Source organism: Buteo buteo, chromosome 3, assembly GCF_964188355.1.
Source record: "Buteo buteo chromosome 3, bButBut1.hap1.1, whole genome shotgun sequence".
Classification (NCBI taxonomy): Eukaryota; Metazoa; Chordata; class Aves; order Accipitriformes; family Accipitridae; genus Buteo; species Buteo buteo.
In genome coordinates, this window is record NC_134173.1 from 32,637,010 (window position 1) to 32,661,283 (window position 24,274).

At 36.2% G+C, this 24,274-nt stretch overlaps 1 protein-coding gene across 5 annotated transcripts in view; it reads right to left on the reverse strand.

Moving 5' to 3' along the window:
* Positions 1–24,274, reverse strand: part of PRKDC (protein kinase, DNA-activated, catalytic subunit) — an 86,412-nt gene that overhangs the window by 43,301 nt on the left and 18,837 nt on the right. For all 5 annotated transcript variants that reach the window (XR_012649786.1, XR_012649787.1, XM_075023261.1 and 2 more), the window contains 25 exons: positions 23,889–23,995; positions 22,811–22,901; positions 21,244–21,407; positions 20,421–20,573; positions 19,074–19,181; positions 18,036–18,262; positions 17,511–17,605; positions 16,450–16,549; positions 15,349–15,482; positions 14,599–14,853; positions 13,352–13,578; positions 12,266–12,474; positions 11,994–12,126; positions 10,750–10,908; positions 10,232–10,435; positions 8,216–8,401; positions 7,130–7,234; positions 5,981–6,148; positions 5,562–5,689; positions 4,329–4,536; positions 3,027–3,205; positions 1,781–1,949; positions 1,164–1,229; positions 655–727; positions 284–432 (listed from right to left, as the gene is read on the reverse strand). Coding sequence is in view for 3 of the 5 variants with exons in the window: in XM_075023261.1 (XP_074879362.1) it covers positions 284–432; positions 655–727; positions 1,164–1,229; positions 1,781–1,949; positions 3,027–3,205; positions 4,329–4,536; positions 5,562–5,689; positions 5,981–6,148; positions 7,130–7,234; positions 8,216–8,401; positions 10,232–10,435; positions 10,750–10,908; positions 11,994–12,126; positions 12,266–12,474; positions 13,352–13,578; positions 14,599–14,853; positions 15,349–15,482; positions 16,450–16,549; positions 17,511–17,605; positions 18,036–18,262; positions 19,074–19,181; positions 20,421–20,573; positions 21,244–21,407; positions 22,811–22,901; positions 23,889–23,995 (3,797 nt within the window). In the remaining 2 variants the exon portion in view is untranslated. The remainder of the gene's footprint in view (positions 1–283; positions 433–654; positions 728–1,163; positions 1,230–1,780; positions 1,950–3,026; positions 3,206–4,328; positions 4,537–5,561; positions 5,690–5,980; positions 6,149–7,129; positions 7,235–8,215; positions 8,402–10,231; positions 10,436–10,749; positions 10,909–11,993; positions 12,127–12,265; positions 12,475–13,351; positions 13,579–14,598; positions 14,854–15,348; positions 15,483–16,449; positions 16,550–17,510; positions 17,606–18,035; positions 18,263–19,073; positions 19,182–20,420; positions 20,574–21,243; positions 21,408–22,810; positions 22,902–23,888; positions 23,996–24,274) is intronic.

Sequence of the window (24,274 nt, forward strand, 5' to 3'; positions counted from 1 at the left end):
AGCTACCTTCTTACACTCAGCCTGGACTTCACTCACTCAACTTTAGAAACCCAAGGTAGGGCATTGCTTTTCTCCTGCTGTAGACAGTGGAGAGAGGGAAGAAGAAAAATGACAGACAGAACACAGCTCAAGTCCCCTACCTGATCTTCTGGAGGAACCCATTCTCAGCCAAGTAGAACAAATATAAGAGACTAGAAATTTCATTCTCAACCCCAACAGACATATGTAATTGCTAGAAAGCATAAAACTTTTCTTCCTCACAGCACATAAGTCACTAAATTACCTTTCTCCTGAAATGAGTGCTGCTAGCTGTAACATCTTGGGAGCTGTAAGAAAAACCTTGCACTCCAGTAGAAAAATCAAACTGACTCATTTCCTCACTCAAACTGCTATCCATCATGTATGATGCAGAAGCTAAATACTTGGGTTCATCTAAATAGGAAAAAGAATAGACCATTAATCAAGGTAATTACAAGAAACAAAGCTTTATTGGCCACTAAAACTTGAGGGTAGGTAGGAATTGGTTGTTAGATGAAGTACATTGAATGCTTTTATTTGTTCCTGCTACTGTAGAAGCCAATTAGCAACACATCAATGAACAATGTATGAAAGATGAGAAGGCATTTTTTGCATAGTCATAAATGACTTTCATACCCTGATGACTATTCCCTGCATCTCTGGCCTCCTTTCTAATAGCAATGTACCGCTTCTTCCTTTCCAGAGGCACCTAAACAGCAAGAAATAAAGTTTGGAAATTAAGTTAAGGTTTTTTATTTACAGTTTATTTACAATTATTTATTTACAGAACTGCCAAAAAATTATCAAACCCATTTAATATAGTCATTTACAACATGGGATTTCTGTTCATAATTAATGCTACAGAACAACAGCTAAATTACTTATTCCTACAGCTGTTCATTACCAGAGTAAGTGTGCTAAAAAGTATATTAAAGTCACATGCACTGCAGGTGTGTTCTAAATTTCAAGTCTGGATTTCTCTCAGAAAAATCTATTTTAAAACATTAGAGGAGTACTCAATTTTTTATTCACTATGGAATCCTTTTTCTCTCTATGTGAGAATTGACCTGGTCTACAGTGACTACACTGTTAAAGTCATACTAATTTTTTATTCAGGAACACTAAAGCCCAGAAATTCCACTCACCTCAATTTCTACAGGAAATGCATACTGACGCTTCAGGTCTATCAAATTTTCAAAAATCAGCAAGTTCTGCAAACCGAAGCATGTTTGGAAATACCAAAATTATAATGCTGCACACAATAACAATTCCTCTGAATGTATTTTATTTCTTCTTAAAAACCAACAGATTAACATACAATATAGAAAATACAGCACATTTTCTCTTCTAGATCAACACTTTGAAGAAAATTTTGCTATTCACCTACTCAAGAATTGACAGCACAGACAATGTGCTCTGTAAAGAGGGTATCTCTTATTGAAGTATATTCCAAACACTGAAGAACTTAAACGATAGGTTTTTTTTCTCGTATTTTAGAAAACTGATTGAGAGTGGAGGGAAAACAGGGTAAATATATCACTACTTCACCCATTCCCAAACAGATGGTAAAACCTTCATCAGCAATTCAAATTGCATGAAGGATGCAAGAAAGTCAGCCATGACTTCTTCTACTGCCTCACTGGGTAATTTGTTAATATAATTGCATATCATTCAGGTTTGATTCTTTGATTTATTGCAATCAGGTAAAGTCACTTGCGTCTCATGCTCTGGAAGCCTTCTAACAGCAAGAACAGCTTCTCACCTTTTCTGATTTTTCTGTAAAAAGAAAGCCTTGATAAAATTTACTTTCAGTGAAGACACAACTGATAACAGCAATAGCACAATTATATGCTGCACAGTGATACTGTCTCCTCTTCTCCAACAGCTGACTCTCTCCTGCCATGTTTTCTGTAAATGCATCATAGCATGACCTTAAAATACAAACAGGCAAGAAAACACCATCAGAAGTCTTTTTTTTAAGAAGCACAGGAAAGGCCCCAATCAGAGACCAGTGAATCAACAGAACTGCAAGAGATCTTTATTATTATAGCAGTATCAGCATTAAACCACCTCAGACTCGTTCAAGTTCTCCACAGGTATATCATGCTAAAATGGAACCACTCAGCAATAACAAAGTCAACTTCCCCAAGTATTTACGTAGCAGTCCTTAATGTCAGGAACATGATGATAGGCCATTTTCAGATAAGATGGAGATATGTTTCAACACATGCATATATCTCTCTCATGGCCCTTTCCCAAGAAATTATGGACAGGCATGCTAAGCTATGCTATAGATTAGCCAGAGAAAAGCAGTTTAGATGCAATTTTAATAGGTCTTGTGCCCATAGCCATTTATAGATCTTCTGCAAATCATAGCCAAGAAATTCTTTGAAATCCTCATAGGACATAGTATTGTAAAATAAAATTTAAACAAAACAAAACAAGAACATTAATTCAAGCATCTTATATTTTTTCAGAATATTAAATAAACTAAATAATATTAAATAGCATATATATTATTAAACTTTTGTCCTCCTCTGCAGTGGTGATTAAACCAAATTGCACCTACTGGGTGTGCTGCTGTATTATGAAATTTAAATTAAATCCATCCCATCTTCTCATCAATCGTATAAATACCTATCTTACAGCACAGAACCATACTCCTAAAACTGTAAGTATATTGAAACTGAAATTGTGAAAACACAAATTAAAGGCCAAGAATCATATTGAAAAGCAAAAATAAAAGCATAAGCTTAACAAATAGAAAAAAAAATGGCAAAAACAGGAGGCAAAAGTTATCGTGACATAGGATTGTAGTCTATGCTAGAGATCATTCTATCAATGCAAATTCAATATCGTGTATTCCATTTAAAAATCAAAAGCAACATCACAGATTACATTTACCCTTGAACAAATCAATCTTCTGCTTTATATGGCATACTTAAAAAGTGTATCTGCCCAAAACCTCATTAGAAATTAAAAGGAAATAAAAGAAATAATACTCTTACTTTATTAGTGTCTTGGTAAGTTCATTTCCTTCTACACTCATGGAGCCACAGTAAGCCTGGTTAATTTTTGAGTCCTTGGAGTAAACATCCTCTTTTGAAAGACGCACATACATCACTTCTAGCAGCTTGTAATACCCCATTTTCTTGGTGACTTGTGTATCAAAAGCACATTCATTGGACTGGAAACAAATAAGCAAAACCTCAGAAAGAGGTTTCCTGGATCCTTCCCTTCCTAAGTAGCTCCACAGTTACTCTAGTTTCTACTGAACAGCCTTCAGCTTACTTCTACCTTCTAAAACAGAGAAAAAAGCTGATGATGACTGACAGATTCTGAGTTCCTGTGTAATACAGTTATTAAAATTATGTTGACCTGCTCTTTATGAGGTGAGCTGTCTTAACTACAATTGGCCTAAGTCGTTATAGTGATATTGGAGTAAAATAAGTAGAATACCAAGTAAAAGCTCAGACTCACGACGCCTGTAAGCAAAACATACATACCTGTCACCATGCTGGATATCATTCATCAGTTTATGAACCTCACTTTGGTGACAACATTTGCAGCGACAGAAACATGTACTTAAGTCTTGGGTTTAGCTTTTTTTTAATAACTATTACTAAATTTGGACGATTTCAGCATCTTGTTTGTCCTGCTGCCTTTAAAGAGCTACATCAGCAAAACCATGGGAGTGAAGAACTACAGCAAGAGCAGAGACCTCCACTGACAACAAAATCATTGCATGTAACTATACTGTAAATTGGAGGATAGGCTGTAAACAGAGAAAGGAAGATCTGTGCTCCTAATCCCTTGCTGAAGGATCTCTGCAATGATTAGAAGACGCATTTCCTTCTCTAGAAGTAAGGCACCTAATTTAAGAGCTTTCATTGCAGAGGTTGAATATCTCTCTCCTACAACGTAATAACAGGCTACAATTTTATACAGCTTTTATATTTTAAAGTTAGAATGGGTTTTTGCTTTTGACAGAACTCCAGACCCCTTTAGATATATATAGGTAACCTTCCAACTTCAATTTTTATACACAGTAGATATGCAAACACAGATGAACTTCAAAGGAACAGTGTGTTGGGGAATAGAGAAAAGTTTCTCAGTAATAATCAAACTATGTAATTGGCACAAACTTCTGCTTCAAGATACAGAAAACTGCAAACCAAATGGTTTCAGTTAGTGTTTCACTCAAAGTTAAGCAAAATGTACACACCAATGCCAATACCAACATTTTATTAGACCTTCCTCAATCCTAAAAACAAAAAAAACCAACAACAACAACAAAAAGTAGTTCATACCTTTGTAAACCTGGAATTAAGTGTATCCATAGCCTGTACTATAATCTTGCTAAAGAATTCTGTCAGTGCATCCACGCTGCAGTGCCACAAGAGAGTGAGGAGGGAGCGATCCATAAACGCTTGACGAGTAGTATTTGAAAGAAGGTCTTCACTCTGGAACATTTTGTGAACAGTGTCCAACAGTATCACTTGTTTGTCAGTGGTGCTCCTAAACAAGATGGAAATCTGAAGATGAAAACTCTTTTACCAGACTCCATTTATGTCTCAAACTGCCATGACATTTAAAATTTTTACTGTCTGCATTCAAACCCTCTTGGGTTATCATCCTACAAGACACACAAGATCAAGTTAAATTGCCACTTATTGTGGAGCTCTCCAAAGAAAATCTCAGCTTCCTACTCTGCAACAGATGGTAAACTTGTTTGTATATCTTTGTTAGTTTAATCCAAAAGCAATCATTACTTTTCTCAGTTCCTTTTCGCTGACCAACCTAAAAAAAAAAATAAAATTTATCTGGTACACGTGAAGGATAGAGGCAAACAAGAAGGAAAAAAAGGAGGCTTCACTATTATCAGGTCCTTCTGTGGCCAATCAAGTGTTCCACTACTAGATGAACTGTTGTTCTGAATAATTTTATAAAAGCTAAAATTTAAAAAATGGGATTTGGGCATAAGGTAAATGACTTGGTCCAGGAAACTACATGCTCCAAAATAGTCACTACTTAATAGTCCGTCATGAACTGGAGTGTTTGGTTTGGAAGAGACTGAAGACCTCTTCTGTGGACAGAGCATGTTTGTGTCTACAATTTACCAACCTTGAAACATTCAATTAAATAAACGTGGTGGTATATTTTCAAAAGGGTTGAACAAAGTAATTCACTGTCAGTTTTAAGTGCTATTAACTTCAGTAATCACGTGGTTATACAGGGATAGCAAATACAGGTATGACAACCAATTACTATCTTCAACTAAATTCTGCCAGAACAAGCTAATTTACAGAAGGCTTTACAAAATTTGCCCAGGTATTGGAAGTGTCATGTAAAAGTTGGTGCCGCTTGTTGACAGTTCAAAAATATTTTGGAAATGTGAAGACAAAAGCAAAATCTGAATTAAAAATATTATGTAAAACTTTATGGTGTAAATCATCACTATTATAAGGACAACATAATAGAGGAAGCACATTTGCTTCAGCAAACATCAATGAGAACGAGAGCAAAATCCAGACTAAACTCACCTTCTAGAAATTCTTTTGAAGCTGGCTTGAAATGAGTCCTCCATGAAATGTCTATGGTCCCTACAGAGGGTTTCTGTCATCAACTGCAACAGCATTGGACTCTGAGACAATCCTAATGCATCTAAAAACTGAAAAAGAAGTAATGCATAATATAAAGAGCCACACTGGATCAAATCAATTCAATCTAATTATGTAATTATTTTTCAATGCTGATCAGAAGCAGATGCACAGAAGGATATGTTTATTTAATGTGTATCTGTACATGAAATTTCTGGGTAAAGAAATAACTCAGAAACAGAAAAGTCGATTTCCTTACGTGAACTGAGTGTTCCCCTCTTTAATTCCAGATCCTGTGAAACATTGTTTCTAGATTTCAGTTCACTCAAGCTTCTAATTATCTATTTGTTAAAAATACTGACCTTCTTAATGCAGTCCACATAGTTATTGTGCTTCAAAGTTCCCCTGGGAAACTCATCAGAGCTGATGGGAAAATTGAAAGCTACAAGTTGATCAAGAGCGTTCTTAAGGTCATTAAGTTTTTCTCCAGTTAAATTAGTGAAGAACGGGAGAATTATCACTGCTTGGCCCTGAAGAAAAAAAAAAGCAGCATCACACTAAAAAATAAATTATTCTCTAACTATAAAGCAAACTGAATAGAACCACAAAATAGCAGCAGTGACTGCACTTACTGATCCAATAGCTCAGTGTACTGATAAAGATATATTATGTAGCTGCTCATCTTTCAGGTGCTAGCTCAGAAAACAGCTTTGGTCACTGCTGAGTGAGAGTTAAAATCTAATTAATTTCTCATGGCTGACAAGGCTATGAGTAAGACCTCATTGTTTTTTTAAGCAAGCATCCATTCTCACACAAGTCACTGATTTAATGCACCACCTGGCAGCTAAAGCAAGATCCCAAGCTTTATTTATTTCAAATGTACATGAAAGTACAAAACTCTGTCTAGCTAAAGCTAGGCTGGCAGAGCATCAACTATGCAAAGTTGTTTCTCAGGTACAAAATTTTTCACCTTCTAGTCCAAACCCTATGCTCCAGCATCTTTTACAACTTCCCTTCTCAGTATGCAGTACTCTATCTCCCTCTCCTGACCAAGCCACACATAGCAGTTAATCCATTAGCACTGGTCGCATACTCGCAGAAATGGACATTAAAAATCATGGCAGATGTTTGTAATTTGATCTGTAGGAAATGCCACTCCTTACTAAAAGCCTGATTAGTTGTCATTTCTCAAATGAACACTTTGGAGTTCTAAACAATTTGCAACCAACAGTAATTTTTTTCCCAAATATTACAAGCCTTTCATCTGGGCAAGAAAAAAGAAAAAGAGCACCTAAATCAAAACATGACACCTGTGATATTGCCTTCTTCCTGAAGAACAAAAAGGATGATTTACAATTTTTAGGATGTTGAACAAGAGAATAAAAACTGAAGTGGTGTCCATGTTACCATACAAACTAAGGTAAAATTTAAGCCTAATAACAGGGAATTTCATAAACAACTAACATTCTAATCTGGGGAGGGTGGGGAAGCTGCTGTAGTGAGCAATTTACCTTAAGATTTAAGCCTAAATTCTGATCAGTAAGTAGACTGGTATAGGTATTAAAAACAGCTGTAAATGCTTCATGATTGGTATTGAAAGAAACTGAAGAGTCTATCTGGAATGACAGAAGAAGTAAAAAAATCAGGATTTTTTTAAAATAATCAGAGATCATTGTATTAATGAACAATAAAAAACCACGAGCTATAGAATTGTTTATTTCAAAATACACACTTAATTAACAGAAAGCACATATGGAGTGATTTTGGTTTTAAAAGGACTATCAATAAGAATTCTAAAAGCTCCTACACAGTACAAACAAAATCATAATGTTGGATATTTTCCAGTTCAAAAAGATATTAAGCTCCCTCCCAAAGCCAGATTTCCTACTGGTCACTTCACTGCCAGCTAATACAGCAATACAGCTCACATTCTGTATCCTAACACATACCTTTAAAACAATTCAAGTTTAAAATAATTAATTATTAAAAAAAAAAAAAAAATTCTCAATAAGTGATCTTTGTGTATATTTGCAAACAGCTATTTTTACAAGTTCCTAAAAAACCCCAGTAGGGTAAGTAGATAGATTATGTTTTCAAAATAGAGAAAGAAAAAGACGACCAAAACCCCAAAGTAACAGAAATTCAAGGTCTTTGAAATAAAGATCTTTCTGCAGTCTGTTGATATGGGTAGAACTCCTCCATTGTGACTTGCTGGATGCCAACATAACAAAGAAAGTTATCAGAGGCTGTTCAGTTTCAAAGCTTACTCTCTGCACTTGTACCCATTCTCCAGAAGGAAGAGAAGCAGCTAAAACATAAGAGCAGTTTAAAAAAAAAAAAGGGAGGGGGGAGGGGGGGGTAGTCGGGAAGAAGAGCAAAATTTAGTAATTTCTGCCTGTCCAAATATTTTTTGTACTTTGCCAACAAAAAAAAAAAAAAAAAAAAGAAAAAAAAGAAATCAGATTCAGATAGCCTCAATTTTTTTTTCTTTTCTTTCCCCAAACATAAAACATTAGAATGAAATAGCATTTCTTTAAAACAAGATACAATTCCCACAGAATTGCAGAACTACCTGGATTTTATGAAGCAACACATACCTGCAGAACTTTTGCCAGCAGGGTCAAGACTGCCATTTTGCTCTCGGGAGCTGAACCTTTGGCCCACCAGCTGTCAAGTTTCTCCCAGTTTCTTAGTACAGTTGTGACCAGTTTCACTCCTTGCTGCTTGCATACAGTACGCTCCCTAAAACTCTGATCTAACATGCCATTCAAAATGCTACCAACCTGGAAGGAAAAGCAACAGGTAGATTCTTGCATCCCAAATGAAAGCATGATGGGATCTCTTCATTGGTATGAGCAATCATAAAAAACCCAAAAGCATCACATAGCAATGCTAGATTTAAATCTCAAAAGGATACAGGAGAAGTCCCTCTGCAGAAAATTAAAAGCACACACTTTTAAAAAAAAAAAAAAAAAAAAAAAGACTTCTATCCCAATTTACTCTTGTTTCATTCAGAGTACAATGCAACAATTCCCTCCCATACCTTTTGTATGAGTATGGAGAAATAAATGATAATCCAGGATAACTAAAGATCAATACTTGAAAATTTTAGCTAGTGTGAAGCTGAGAAATAGGAGAAATAGCACATATACTAAATTATTTCCATACATTTTGAAAAGAACAATAAACCATGGCATACCAGACAGGTACTAAGTATGCTTCAATCTCTTTTCTTAAAGAACTAATGGTCATTGACTTCCAAACCCGAGTTCTACATTCTGGTCTCGAATAGTTGGCAACCACTTAACAAACTGGATGAATGTTATCAACCTTGTGATTTCACCAGATTTGGATGGATACAGTAAAATAAGCCTTACTTTTTCTTCCTGTACGTTAAAAATGCATAAAACTAAGAAGAATATATATCTTCTCAAATGTAATCCATAATGTATTTTTTTAAGAAGTCAGACAAAGACAAAAAGCAGACAGCAGACAACAGAAAAGTGTGTGTTTGACCCAATTTGTCTATTTACCTTAATTAAATTAATGACATGAAGACTTTTAACACTATTGCCACATGTAGCCAGGGTAAATTAGTAGCCTATAATTTATCAGAGATACTTTTAAATGTAAATCTATTGTGGCACACTCTGCATAGGAAACACTACAAAGTCATCACAAGAACCGGCCTTTTAAAACATCTATACATCTTTCTACAATCAAATTGAACAATTTCTGCTATCACAAAAAATTATGCTCCCAGTGTTTTAAAATGTTACTTGGAAGTAACACCTTTAAGCATAACATCTTGGATTAAAAAAAGATCCAATTATTTTTAAAAGGATGATCTACTGTCCTGAACATCTTTTTAAGCAAAAGGGAAAGTGGACTTTTGATCTTTCTTTTTGGCCCTTCTGTTGGTCAGTACTGAAAGAAGGCTTCTCAATTATAACACATTTCCTTCGTGGACCTGAAGGTGAGCTCTACATTAGTAAGTAGTGTGGACCAACAGGAGAAAAATCTCTTGAGCAAAACAAATAGTGCTGAGACCAAGTACATGACAACTACCCTATATTTATTTCAGGTCATGGCAGGCTGTGTGTGTGTGTATGTCTCTCTTTTTAATACTTTGACCTAGCTCTGCTCAAGTCTTGAGGACTAAATGCCCATTAGTGGTTGGAGTTAATTTTCCAGTTTAGTTTTATCCAAACCAAATCCAGTCCACATGCTCTGGGACCACCTGCAATCAAAATCAAAGCACAGTAAATGGGAACAATCAGACCTGCTTTGAAAGGACATTCTTGATCTGAAGTATTATGCAAAAAAATCCTGAAATTCATAGATTTCAGTATAGGTAATAGGTAAGCACTTTCCACTCGGTTTGACATGAGATGACATACAGCCTAAGTTATGTCAGGTTGCCAGAAATCATGAAGGTAGCACCAGTAGGCCATGACAAAAAGATTAAAAAAAATATATATATCAGTGTAATGCTGTCCGAAGTGCAACTAAATGCACTTTTCCTCCACTATACACTCTGTAACAACAACAGAAAAAGTGTTACTTCTAACATTCCCATTTGACTTTGTCCTTTTAAAGAAGTAGTCCAATACCATTTGGGGATTGCTGACAGATGATTCCAAAAGCTGGACTATGGTCACATCCAGGTTTTTCAGCAGCTGTTGATTGATGGTTTCTGAGAACAGGCTGTAGAAATATTGTCCATGAGAGAAATTGATCATGTTCTCCTGGGATGTTCCTGACAGTGGCACAGATAACACTACTGTGTTCAACAGCAGACTTACTAGCTCCTCACACTGTGAAAATTAATGTATAAACACAAAGTTATCTCAAGCACATTAAATTTCACTAATTTCTTAGAAAAGCGCATGAGTTTTTTTAAAGCTCCCATCCCAAACTGTTTTATGTTACCAGAAAGAACAAAAAGCACAAACAGAATACTGAAATGCTTGTTATCTACAGTTGTCACTCAATTAAGCCAGAGAATCATTATAGCTCCTCTGTAGGAGTATGAATAAAACAGCAACCTCTTCTACCCAAAATATAGGGAGAAGACTATTGATGATGAGTATTAAATGATGATTATTAAAACTGGAGAACCATATCCTACCTGGTCATCAATAGCAAAGGCTAGCTGCAGGAGTCTATCAGCTAATTGCTTACTGCTGACATCTAATGATGGAAGAGATACCCTTTCACCCCCAGGTGCAATGCCTTTATAAACAACTGAAAGAAGCTTAGAGCCAACTGAGAAATGAGGCCCTTCATCCTATGGAAATAAACAAACAAACAAGTGACAATTAATATAAGCTGAAAAAAATAACGTAAAGGTCTTCCAATCCATCCGTATAGTTAATGAAAACACTTGAACTCCAGGTCATTTTCTTATAAAGTGATGCAAATACACCATGACAAGACACCTTTCTAACTGAGGAACAAGATTTTTAACAAGACAACCCTGTTGTGTGCAAAGTTCAGAACAATCTAACAGTAATTTGAAAATCTTCAAAAGATTCTATTCCTCCCCCAGTTTTTTTTCAGGTTACACCATTACTACAGAAACAAAATGAACAGCTTAGTCAAAATGGGTGGGCCACAAAAGGTAAACCATGCAGCTCCTTGAATATCACCATCCTACAATCACAGCTCTAGCTTTTGTTTAGACATAGAGGATGGGTGGCAAACACCCCAGAGAAATTAATTATTTTGTTACTTGTTAAATATAGCCTTGCTCACCAGTAGACAAATTTTCTCAGTCCTTGTGGCTGTTGCATAGCCTGGTTTCCTTCAATTGCCCAAAGTAAAGTAGAGATCAACTCCTTAGTAGAAAGAAACTTAGTAAAAAGAATTCGAGTAATATAGCCTAGACCACCCCCCCGCCACTGCTCTCTATACTGTTTTCCTGCAACTCAGACACAATATATTGCTTCTGACCAGCCAAAAGGTATTCCTTTTCTAATTTCCTTCATCACTTTAATGTTCTCTGTTTAAAAATTGTTGAAAAATGCCTCCTTTATAGGATAGTAAATCCTGATTTTTTGAGCTTTCAGTATTGTAAAGCTCACTAAAAGGAAGTTTTAGGTGGATTTTTGTTGCCTCCAGTCCCTGGAAATCAGAGAAAGACAGACATAATTATCAAGATCGTTCAAATCTCAGTATTGTGCTACTCAGATTTGTAGAATAAACATAAAACATTTATTTCTGATCCCATTCAACATCAGCTCTTCACTATTGATTTCACTTTACACAACTTCTTCATCTGATCTGTTCTCTGTTTTCATACTGGCCTTTTACACAGGAAAAGCTCTTTACTGTATAAAAATATTTACCGTTATTTTCTGGATAAACAATTACCTGATTGTGAAGAACAGAATGAAGCAGGCCAGATTTCTGGAGTTGCTTGCAGGCAGAAAGGACAGCACTAAACCTAACTTGATCAAAACGTGCATCTGAATTAAACAGATCAACAGAACAAAGGTCCTCAAGGCTAATGAGGAAAGAGAAGCAATAACATTACATTGGTGGGGAGCTCCACGTACAACCATACACAACATTATTTACTTCCCATTTTTCACAGTGAGTGGCATGTGTTCTGGATTCATGCTTACCAGAAAGCCCCTACTTACCTCTGCAGTGTGATTCTTTTTTTTATGCACAGTTTGAAAGATTCCTTATAAGGAGATTTCATCAAAGCTTTCATGAGTCTCACTGAAATATCTGGGAGATTTTTCATGACTTGCACATCAGCTGTGTTAAAGCCTATGTGTGATGGATCACACACTGTCATCACCAGAAGCTCTATAAGGCTTGCATTAAGCAGTTCCTTCTCAAGCAGCTAGAAAGAATAAAACATTAAATAAAAGGCTTATTTAAATATTCATTTAGATTCCCCTATCTTATTCTTCATAACTTATCACTAGTCCTTCTATCTAAAATGACACCAAACACGGAACAGTAACTATTCTCATTAAGCAACATTCTCTTTCTCTAGGAAATGTCTGACTTTCAATCAATCGTGCTAATACACAGAAATTAAGTATCTATAAAATTATACATAGGATATATGCTATCTCAAACCGCACGTAAGATCTTTAAGTCCACACAGGCCTGTTTCAGTCTTGATTATACACGTGTAATCACCCTGAAATCCAGATGTACACCTCTGTGCACACTATTAGAAATTTACTGAAAACAAGAGACAGTCACAGTCTCAGAACTAAACTTGGCAGTGTAAATTTTTTAAGAGACTCATAAGTACTATACTTTATATAGTTAAATAGAGTTTATATTGCATATACTGAATTCAAGAAAGAATTGACACAATCTACCCTTCTGCCTTTTAAGCAGCTATCACCTCCATACATTTAAGGCCATCAGGAGTCATACAGGAAAAACTCATTGCAAGTACTCCATACAGAAACACGACCTCAGTCAACATACAGGAATCTTATAGTCAATATACAACTGGAATATACAGGAAATATTGATTCCTCTAATCAAAACTACATCACCCACTAAAATTCAACTGTGCAATATAATTCTTTTCACTTACATGTGAAGACCATAACAGTTCGTGACACTTAGACATCAATTTCAATTAAAGCACCACTGAAGAGGCTGTTCTCCACTGAACTAACCTCACAATGAAACCACAAATCTTTAACTACATATAAAATTTGTACCTTTTATCCACTACAGATTTCAGTGCATACCTTCCAGAAATCCTGCTGACACGTTTCCAGGATCATGGTGACAAACTCCATGGTTCGGACGATAATGGTACACTTGCTGTAATTATACACATCTCTCTCTTGTGGGCTGAACATGCTGCCTTTTGAATTGCAATCAAAGCATTGCTCTGCTGTGTGGATATCATGCAAAGCAATAGTTTCAAGGAAGAACTGCACAGCTTCCAAGAATGACGATCTTTCATTTACACCTAAGAAGAATCATACTAAGTTGAAATGATACAGCAGCTCTCAACTTCCAAATACATTGTGTTTGGAAGAAAACATTCAAACTGAGATAAACAGAAAGCCACCACATCTCACACCAGTGTTTTCTGAAAGTCCTGTGCCAGTTCCAAATATTAACATTCTGGGCAGTGAAGGGTAGCTTTCTACTTAATGATCATTACAAGCACTTATTAATGATGATGATTTATGTATGTGTAATAAAATGGATAAAAATTTTAAATCCCTAGTTTCAAATAATTTAGCCCCATGCTAACTGCATCCAACAATGACCTTGCAGTATTGTTTTAAACCAAGACGGAGATGACACTGCCAGACAGACTACCTGGAACTTGTACAAGGCTTCGTATATGAAGTAACTATGCAACTGTACTACCAGTGATAAAAAGCATTTTGTTTAGACCTGCATAATAATTAAAAGGAAAACTTTTTGAGAGATCCAATGGCTAAACAATGTATTACTATGCACCTGATCAAAATTCAAATACAAGGCTTTTGGACCTGATGCAGTTGAAGCATCAGGAACTGAAGAAAGTTAACATGTACAGGGCTTGAAGTGAAAAAGGGGAGTTCTGTCACAGCTTTCTTACAGCTCCCTCCAGACTTTAATAAGGAGCAGGTAAATAGCTTTGGAAGGATAAAAAAAACAACAACCCACAACCAAAAAACAACCTATCGCTCTCCTCAGCAGAGGGAAATCAGCTGTACAGAATAATTTTTGAAGATGAGATAGAGTAAAGTAAGTTGCTGGTGAGTGGATGACTGAGACACAGAAATATAAAGGTATATTTCTAAGACTAACTATTAACAAAGTACTTCATCAAAAAACATCCAGTACAACTGTCATTGAAACCTTTGGGAGCATCTGTAAAATTAATCAATTTTACATTTAAGAAAAAAGCTTTAAGTCCAAGTTAAGGAATTCATTTTGGATGGGCTTTGTGTAACAGACGTGAATAAGCCTAATGCAATAGTTAATTACTCACCTAGTATTTCATGAGGTTTGATCATTCGCAGCTCAAAGAATGTATTGTAGCAGTCCAGTGCTGCTAAGAACATATCCATCCACCGCATGACAGTCTGTAAACTGAAGGGCTCCTGCATACCACGAAGAGTTGGCTGAGAAAGGATCCCAGACAGACTTTTGGCATCACTGCCCCCTCCTTCAAATTTGTTAATGAGGAAAGAAACACCTTGTTTTTTCAGAATATCAGCCAGCCAAGAAGATGGAGACTGGTTTCCTGATAGAAATAAAACCAGAAATATAAATTCTCTAGGAAAAACATTTCAAACTAGCAAGGAATTAGAGAAAAATGGACTGACATGCCCAAACATTGTGTTTTAAACTGGATCTTCTAGCGGAGAATGTATTGGTTCTCTTCCCACAAGGAAGAGGCCAATTTGTGAGACACTTGCACTAGTTCCCAGTCAGCAGATACTGCCTTCATAGCTGGATACAATAGCAGTTCTGGGCCTGTAAGTTCTCCCTGTCTGGAGGGAAATTCACAATAAAACTCTCTTCTGTGCCCACAAACATCCCACAAGCCTTGAGGCTCTCACATTATTTGATTTCCAATGTGTGCAACTACTCAAGTTTCTATTTAACAGCACTAAGTGAACATTTACTTAAAAAAATAATTTTTCTTGTAATTAATACTTTGCACAAAAAACATAGAGGGAATACCGTGCCCAGGATTTAGAAAACAAAGACAATAATGCATTGTGACTTAACATACCTGGTAATAAAGAAACAAATTCATAGAAGAGCTCCATGGCTTTATGTCGGCACTCTGTCTGAGGTCGTCCACACTGCACTAAGAGCCACATGACAACATCCAGAAGACACACTGACTTAGTAGCTGGAAATCCTCTGCACAAAAATATTAGGGATTAACAGTCCTCTTGACAACTACTAAGAAGCCATAGTCTTCCAGTTGAAAAAAAAAAAAAAAAAAATCAAAATGTTCCATGAACATTATGCATGTCCTTTTATGTATCTAACCACAACCCATCTGCACTACAAGGAAGAGCTCTTCTACAAGCACATCTTGCACTGCCTTCCTTTCTCCTCTCTCTACTTTGGATCCCCAGAGCATAGTCTTTGTGGCAACAATTTAAACAACAGAATCAGGTCTCTTCGTAACACTCAGAGACAAAAATGGAGATTAAAGTTCAAATAAGCCTACACAGTTTTTCCCCATTCCTAATCATCCAGTCTCCAAACTTACCAAACGCCACACCAGTGAGCTAACTCTCTTGACTCCACTTGCCTGTTTCTTTAGGATCGCATGATAATTCAGGTAAAAAGGGACCTCAGGAGGTCTTTGGTCCAACCTCCTGCTCAAAACAGGGTCAGCTATGCAATCAGACCAGGTAACTCAGAGCTTCATCCAGCCTGATACTGAATCCGTTCTGCTTCTTCCACCTTTTTCGCTACCTCTCTTTAACTGCTGATCATCCTATTGCAGCTTGTTCTACTTCTGCTAACACTTAACAGCAATAAGAAAGACTTCAGAGGACTTTCCTCCAAGTGCTTTGTAGCAGCAGTGCTAATGTTATTATAAAGACTGCTGTGAGGGAAATATGCTTTTCTTTTCTGTCTGTCCTTACCAAACTAAAGCAAGCTCACCATGCTGGAATAACGAATGACCATCATGATCCTCTAGTATCATGTCCAGCACTTCCCACCAGTAGTTCAACGGATATATCAAGAGATTTGCATCAGCAACAGTCACAGGATGAAGTCCTCATTCAGAATCCCAAGTGTTTAATGGAACTACATACATTGTTAATTAAAATGCAGTATTAAAAAAGAAAAAAAATGGCGAACTGCTGACCGTGGTACTCGCCGTTTTCCTTCCTTGTTCAGAGAAGGTGCTTTATGCTTGATAATGCGCATCAGGTGATTAATAGCATCACAACATTGTTGAGTGGTACCTATTAGAAAGAGAGAATTGACAACTATAAATAAATGCTAGTAACTTGGTTAAATGAATCAAGGTATTAGCACTATAGAAATGGTGCAAGAGACTTACACACAGGATAATGTCTACCAGCTCCAATACTCTGTGCTTCTACAGTAAATTTTTCAAGGCCGCAGAACAAAATAATGAAAAAGCAGACAGGCCAACATGGCCTTAGCCAACCATGAGGCCTCTGCTATAAAACTGTATATTCTACTTTCTGTGATCATGCTTAGAGAAACTGTATAATTTTCCCATGTGAGTATCTCTTCTGGGGCCACTTCTATCATATCCTGAACTGTTTCTCTGAAAGAAATAAAGCTTCGTAACATCAGTTTTTGGTTTTATGTTCTAATTACTACTAATTGATGAAAGTCAGAGCATGAAAAAGAAAAAAAGAAAAAAGAAAAGAGAGAAAAGCAGGTTTACTGAAGAATCATTAGTACTGTGAAAGAGGTCATAGATTCTTCACACAGCTACATACTGTTGTAGAGAAGAATGACAAGGCAACCAGGAAAGGGTATTACAAAATGGTGGTAATCTTCCACAGAATATATAGAAATGTCACTTTTTGGAGCACTTTGTTTGTTGTAAGAGAGTAGACTTGAAGATTCTCATCAAGCTACATTTTTACACTGTGTAACTGCAAAACCGAGACTCAAATCAGAAGCACCACTAGCATTTCTAGTGTTACTATAAAACTGTCAATCATCGTAATGTGAAAAGGTTCTTTCTCCTGGGCCCAAAATCTTCCACTTTTATATGTTGCAAGCAGTTGATTCAAAGAGTTCCTAACCAGTAATGAAAAAATAATCCTTCCTTTGTTGCAAAACTAAGCACATTCACTCCTCTTCCAGTTATAGTAGTTTTTCTTTTTTAATCCAAGATTCATCAGGATGGCTTTTTTCTTCATTCCATAGTTAATTATAGCTCACCTAATGATTTCTCATCTTTATGGGCTAGGGCCAGGCTTTCCAGAAATACAACCAATACTTCAAATACAAACTGGTCCACCAGAGAATTTTCTTCCCTTTAAATAAATAAATTTAATGAGAAACATGAGTAGAAGAAACACTAAATGTGAAATTCTAATTAAAAAAACCAAATTAAACAAATTAAAATGCTGTAGAGACAAACTGCACAAGGTGTTTGCACAAAAAAATACATCCAAACCACTCTAAAAAATAGCAATGAAATTTGCTGACACCTTTAAAAGGCATAAATAACTTCCAATAAACTTGTGATAGAAATTTAAATTTATTTGCTCCCCACCTGCAGAAAGCCCAAACTACATAATTATAATTAAAAATTAATAAGCTGAGTAACTCAATTTGACAGCTATCATATACGTTAATAGAATGAGTGTCAGTGGATGACTATTTGAGTTCTACACTTAATTCTTTTTATCTGCTTGAACCTTTAGTCCAAGCTAGTTACTATTTCAAGCTCTGTTTGCTCACCTAAATTCTCTATAGATGCTGTTAAAAGCAAGCGCTGCACCCAGTCTCTTGAAAGCACTGGGATGAAGAGCAAGACTATACAACCGTTTAAAAAGAGATTTGGTGTTTGCTGGGCTTTTCTCCTGCTGTCTTGGTGTTGTCTGCTTAATAGACCATTTCAAAAATTCTCGTATGCACTGACCACAGAAATCTCTCAAAGTGCTGTCAATTGGATCCACTATGCCAGTCTGAAATTACACAAGATTATTTCATTACAAGAATGAGAAAAGCCTCGCCATTGTCTCAGTGCAGTATTAGAGCAGCTTATTTACACAGTATTATTTGTAAGTCAAAAAAAGTGTACTCACAGTTTCCCAGATATAACAAAGCTTCAAGATTACTACTGTCAAGGGAAGGGCAGCATTTCCAGCCCTCACAGCACTGGATTAGGCCTCAAAGATCTGGATTTGTATTCCTGTCTCAGCTACCAGTTTAGGAGTCTTGTCTAAGTCACTTCATTTTCTGATGGGCCTGTTTCCTCTGCTTTAGAAGTGGTGCAACAACAGAGTCTCATTTACAAAAAGTACAGCAAAACTTCCTGACCTACCTTGCCTCCAACTACTTCAGCTCAGTGCAAAAGCCAGTTTTAAATTTAAAGCTTCTGCACCTGGTGAAAGCAAAGAAACTTAGAGAAAAATTAAGCACACAAAGGCAACTTTCATTCAGGGGAGGTGTGTGTGAATGTATTTCAGTAGTTCCTTGTATATACTGATGATAAAAAGAGTGTTTCATTAATCCTGTAAAGATTCTAAAGATGCTACATCTGCATTTTGAGAATGCCAAAGAAATAGAGAAATCCCGCACCAAAATATTGGTTAAGAAACATTAAATGGTCACTAAAAAAATAAATAAATTGATAAAACTGTTTTCCTTCTTTCAGACAAATAAGGAGCTATTAGATCTGTTTGTGTGTTCCTGACTCTTTCAGTAGAAAATGATGCTAGTTAAAAATAAAGTCACACAGTCACAGCAAAAAGAAAAGAAAGACTTATGACCTACCAAGATAGCTTCCAGGAATGCCACTGTATCTTGACTCTCAAATTTTTTGTTGTTGGTAAACCAGTGAATGAGCTGCATGACTAAAGGCTCATACAACTGTCTTGTTACCTGAAAAGAGCAAATGTTGACTACATTTCTAAGATTAATACATTTCTATGCTATTTTGCTATTCAAATATGTAAGAATAAAAAAAGTACTACTATGAAAAAGGGTCTATAAAATAAATAGTCAGCTTCATATTACATTCCAATATCAAGGATTTAAAAAAAAATAAATAAAAATCATCTGGTTAGCTGCTTTCTATTCAACTAGTCTCACAACATCTCCAAGCTTACTTTCAATAAGATCCTCTGAGACAAAGAATGTTACATGCCGTGGACTGATATAGCAATAAACAGCCAGGGAAACATGGAAGTTTGTTTTTAAGCTGTATTTTGATCTAAAATCTCTCTTCATCTTTACCACATACATTTTTTTAACTTCTTGGATTTCAACAATTCTGTTAAGTCAACCTGATTGAATACTGTCATACTATAACATGAAGGGAAGAACCATTAAATATATTTATATATGCATACATACATACTTATAATACAGTGTGTATGCCTGTGTGAACTGGTTTGGACCAATCCAGACATTATTTACCTATGGTTTATGTTCAGCCATATGCCAGCAAAAGGGGTTTCACTTAAACCGGTAACACAGCTTCCTGTATATTTTAACAGAACACAAAGTCCCTTTGGTCTAGAAATAGAACCCAGATGCCAGGGTCCAAACAGCAGTCTGAAAAGGCACAAGACCTGTAATTTCAGTGGAGCTGAACCTATGTGTCTATTCTGTTTTGTGTAAGGGAGGAGAAATACCAAGTTCAGATGTCTGAATTAAATATATCATCCTTAGCTATCAATGAGTCAGCTACAAATTCTCTCCCAAATGCTCTTCTTGTGGGTTGTAGCTTTGCACTCATTCAATATTGAAATAATCAACTTCACCTCAAATTAACTTATTAAAGAAAAATATAGAAATTATATACAGCAACAAAGAGCAGCTACTACCACAAACTCTTCGAATGAAACTTCAAACTTGAAACCCTCGTGTATTTGTACACTCCTCAGTTACTCTGAATTACACTCCATTATTGAAGTCTTTAAAAAGGCTTCCACACCCTGCCCCTGAAATACTATTCCTAAAATAGAATTTCAGCTTACAAAATACATTTGGCGGGGGGGGAGGCATGGAGGAAGGCGATGTGTCAGGATAACTTCTAACAGGATAACTTCTAAATAAAACTGTAAGTTAATTACCACATTTAAACAAGCTAAATTGCTTATAAATGAATCTGTTTACCTGGTCTACATCACAAGCAAGACGAAGCAGTACTGGAAATAGTCGCTTATGTAACTGATACATAGGTGGGGGACCCTGAGATCCTTCTGGCATCTGAGATGCTCTCCCCAACATATACGTGACTATGCCATGTAGCAACTCACATGCTGCAACCTGAAATTTAAAAATCCCTTTGGTTATGCACCCATTACTTTCACAGAGAAGACAACATTGTGGGCAGGAGAGAATAAGTCACAAGAAAGGATGCACTTGAGAAATCACTCCAATCTCTGCTAAATCACCATTCCAGGAATGGATCATGTTCATGGAAATAATTTACACACATTCTAACTGGCCTTTCTCCCCATGTTTTAGTCTCTATCATGGGCAGCTGCTTTTCAGCTGGAGAAAATTCACCACTGGATAAGCCACCCACCATGGTTTTTTCAAGGATACCTCTGTTCTGGACAATCTTTGGGTATCAACATCCCAATCCAGCAAAGCAGCAAAATGTTTGCTTAAGTGCTTTGCTGGACTGGGCCCACAAGTTCATAAGCTAGGCATGAGAAGGAGGCCAAACAACACTGAAGACTGACTAGTTAAAAAATTTTCATTTCTATGTTAAGTCTAACTCTCAAAGCACAGTGCTGTCTGATAAGAGCTTAAAGCAACTTCTGCTCTTTAGGTTTTAAACACTCAGAATAATGTCATCATGAAAGAGTACCAAAGAAGCACATTCCTACCTATGAATTAATTAAAACAGGTCTTTCTTAACAAGGAAGACATTATTTTATGCAGTATTTATCAGCCAGCATAAAGAAAGATGCAGAAAAAACATCAATACTTTTGTTTGCCTGTCACTTGCAGAAAGAGCCAGCTCAGTCACACGAGGCAAGAATAAATCCAAGTATATGACAGGCTTCATATCTGCAAATGGTACAGCAAAGCTCAGACGCTTCTCAGTGTCCCAGGATACACATTTCTTCATCATCTCTTCTGCAGAGGAAGCTAATGCATTTGAAAAAGATTAAAAAAGAAAAACAAACAAACAAAAAAAGCTTTATATAAGACACATAGAGAAAGTATTTCTGTAAGCTCAGTCAAAAAGTCTGTAGCCTTCCAACTTCAGTTAGATTGCCATGCAGTGTCAATGCTTTATAAATTACTGGAAGGTACAAGTACCGGAAGTATGTTAGATGGCTGGTAAACAGATGTTTAGCCACCACATGGAAAAATAATTGCAGGCAACATTTCAGGAGACAGTTGCAGTAGCCTCCAGTTTCAATACAGGTAAGTTTGAAGACAATTATAAACCCAGAAGACATTGAATCACACTTGATTTAAAATACTTCTTTAAAGACATCCAATATACTACTTTTGTCTTCTTGTGTTATAAAAACAACTCTTGAAGATCAGATCAGACAAGACCACCCAACATACAGACTCCTCCAGTTGCACAGAAAATGACTACATTTATGGCTATGCCCTCCAAGGAAAACTGCCATACTTACTCCCTTCTCTCCCTGTATTCCCATTTTTGTTAATTGGTTTAACAAAGTCTGACCACACTTTGTATTTCATTTCCAGAGAATAATGCTACTTTCCCCACAGTACTTCTGAATAAGCAACAGAGAAGCACTTGGCAGAAAGAAAATTGATTGCAAAGGCAGAAAAAACAACTGTAAGCATGAAAAGAAAAGAACAAAACATCTATACAACTACATTAGTTTTTTGACTGAATTTTGCACCGAATTTATCCCTTGAATCCCATGGTCAGGTACTTACACTATACTTTCCCATTTTTGTTTTAATTAGATTTTACGGTATTTAATAATTAAATTATAAAGCTTATTCACAGACTGAACAGAGGAGAGCAGAAATTTTTTTCTTTTTTTTGAGGAGGCACTGAAATTGATCTCTACTACCTGGACATACTAAAGGCATGGTGCACCTTAAACTCACAAGTGAAGAAGAACGCTTGCCAAGACTCATGCAATTCACAGGCTGCAGTTCTAAAAAACTGGATTAAGTGAGAGTTGTAGTAAAAAGGTGGAAACAAGTACTTGAAGAGTTACAAACTGGGGCAAAGTTTTAAAAAGGCTTTGCAGCCAGAGGGTGAAGGGGAGGAATAAATAAAACTATATTCTTCGATGCATGTAATTTTTTTTGCCTTCAGCTGAAGTCTTCTATACACTTTCTGCATTCTATAGTAAGTTAGTGAATACTTTGCTCTTCTGAACTCCAGAACTGAATAAAAGCAATTTTGTTTAAACAAGAGCAACACAAAACAGCTTTCGTTGAAAAGCTCATGCATTCTCATAAAGCGATGTTGAGACCTCACTCAAATCTGCTTTGAAAGAGAGACAACAGAGGCATGTAAATATTTTTATTTACATTGACAGGACACTCACCTGTAATTAAGTTGTGGTTGATCTGCCCTCCCAAAGACCCAAGAAGGCGTGCCACTCTAGTCCTTACTGCTCCCAAGGAGGAACTGTCATCCTAAATAATTCAACAGATTTATATTAGTGAAGGAAGAGTTACTTCTATGTAGAAGTAACTTGGTTTCCATAGTAAATGGAGGTTTTATGGCTGTTAACATATGGATGAAGGCAAAATGAAGAACCTGTGGGGAGAAGAACCACATCAAACGAGAGAAGTTTTGGTTCAATAAGCAAAAGAGGGCAAGACTGGAAAGCATTTTCATCACATTTTGTGGGCTTTCAATTGCCATTTCTCAAGTAAAGTTTAAAATTTTATCACCACAGATAACGCATAGCTACAGAATGACATAACAGTCTAAAAAGTAAAAATTACTCTCTATTTGCTTTAAACCCAGAACTTAAACTTTAGATCTTGTATCTATATGTAAGCAGCCAACCGAGTTTCATAAGCAGCCTGTATGGGATGTAAAATTTACTCATTCTGTTTAGAGACCACGAGGTCGGAAATAGTTTTATATAAACAGGAGTTAACTATTAGTTTCACACTGAAAAAAGGTTTATTCCAAGTTTGTGCACTGGAATATGCAAATAAAACTACTTATTTTGAGCTACTTGAGAAGACACTGGTCAAAAAGATATGTATGTTTGACTTCTAAGACTATGAACCTATCCACAAGACAATTAAAAAAAAAGTTACACATTCACAAAATGGTATTTGTACACTGCACCACTGCTAAGCTGGCACCTGATTTTAGGTGTAAGGGTTAAATTTTTGTTTCCATAATGCATCAGTCTAGCAGTGATGCTGACTTACAGCATTTCTTCAGTTCCCTTTCCCTGCTTCATTCCCATTCTCACTCTAGAATATGACACTTTGAGCTGCACTGATGTAACAGCTTTTGGAGGCACGCTATAGAATGGGATTCATTGAACTGATCTAAGGTAGAAATAACCCTCAGAAAAAAAGTATGCATGCAAGAAAGGAAGAGAAACAGTGCAAAGTAATTAACTCACATTTAATTCTAAAAAGAAACAGTGTTCTTACCAATGAAAAAGTCTTTGCTTTTCTTAAACGCTGGATCATAACTTTATTAAATCCCTTCTGGGCTGCTCGAGAAAGTTTCCTTACTTCCCAGTTATTTTGGGATTCAACTGATGAACAAAAAACCAGCATATTAATATTAGTTTATTGTACCAGCACCTCATGCGCCTACTCATAGTTTCTTTAAAAAAAATCCACCCTGGTTTTGTCCAGTTTTATTTTTAAGATGTGATAATTGTTCATTCATTTAAAATCTTTATTAAGGAAAATAAGTCTCTATAAGTGAAAACTAAGCTGATTTAAGGATACAAAGGACAAATCACAGAGAAGTGGCATATAAAATGGCTAGAATTAATGATTGTTCAGCAGTAGCAAATAAATCCTAGTTT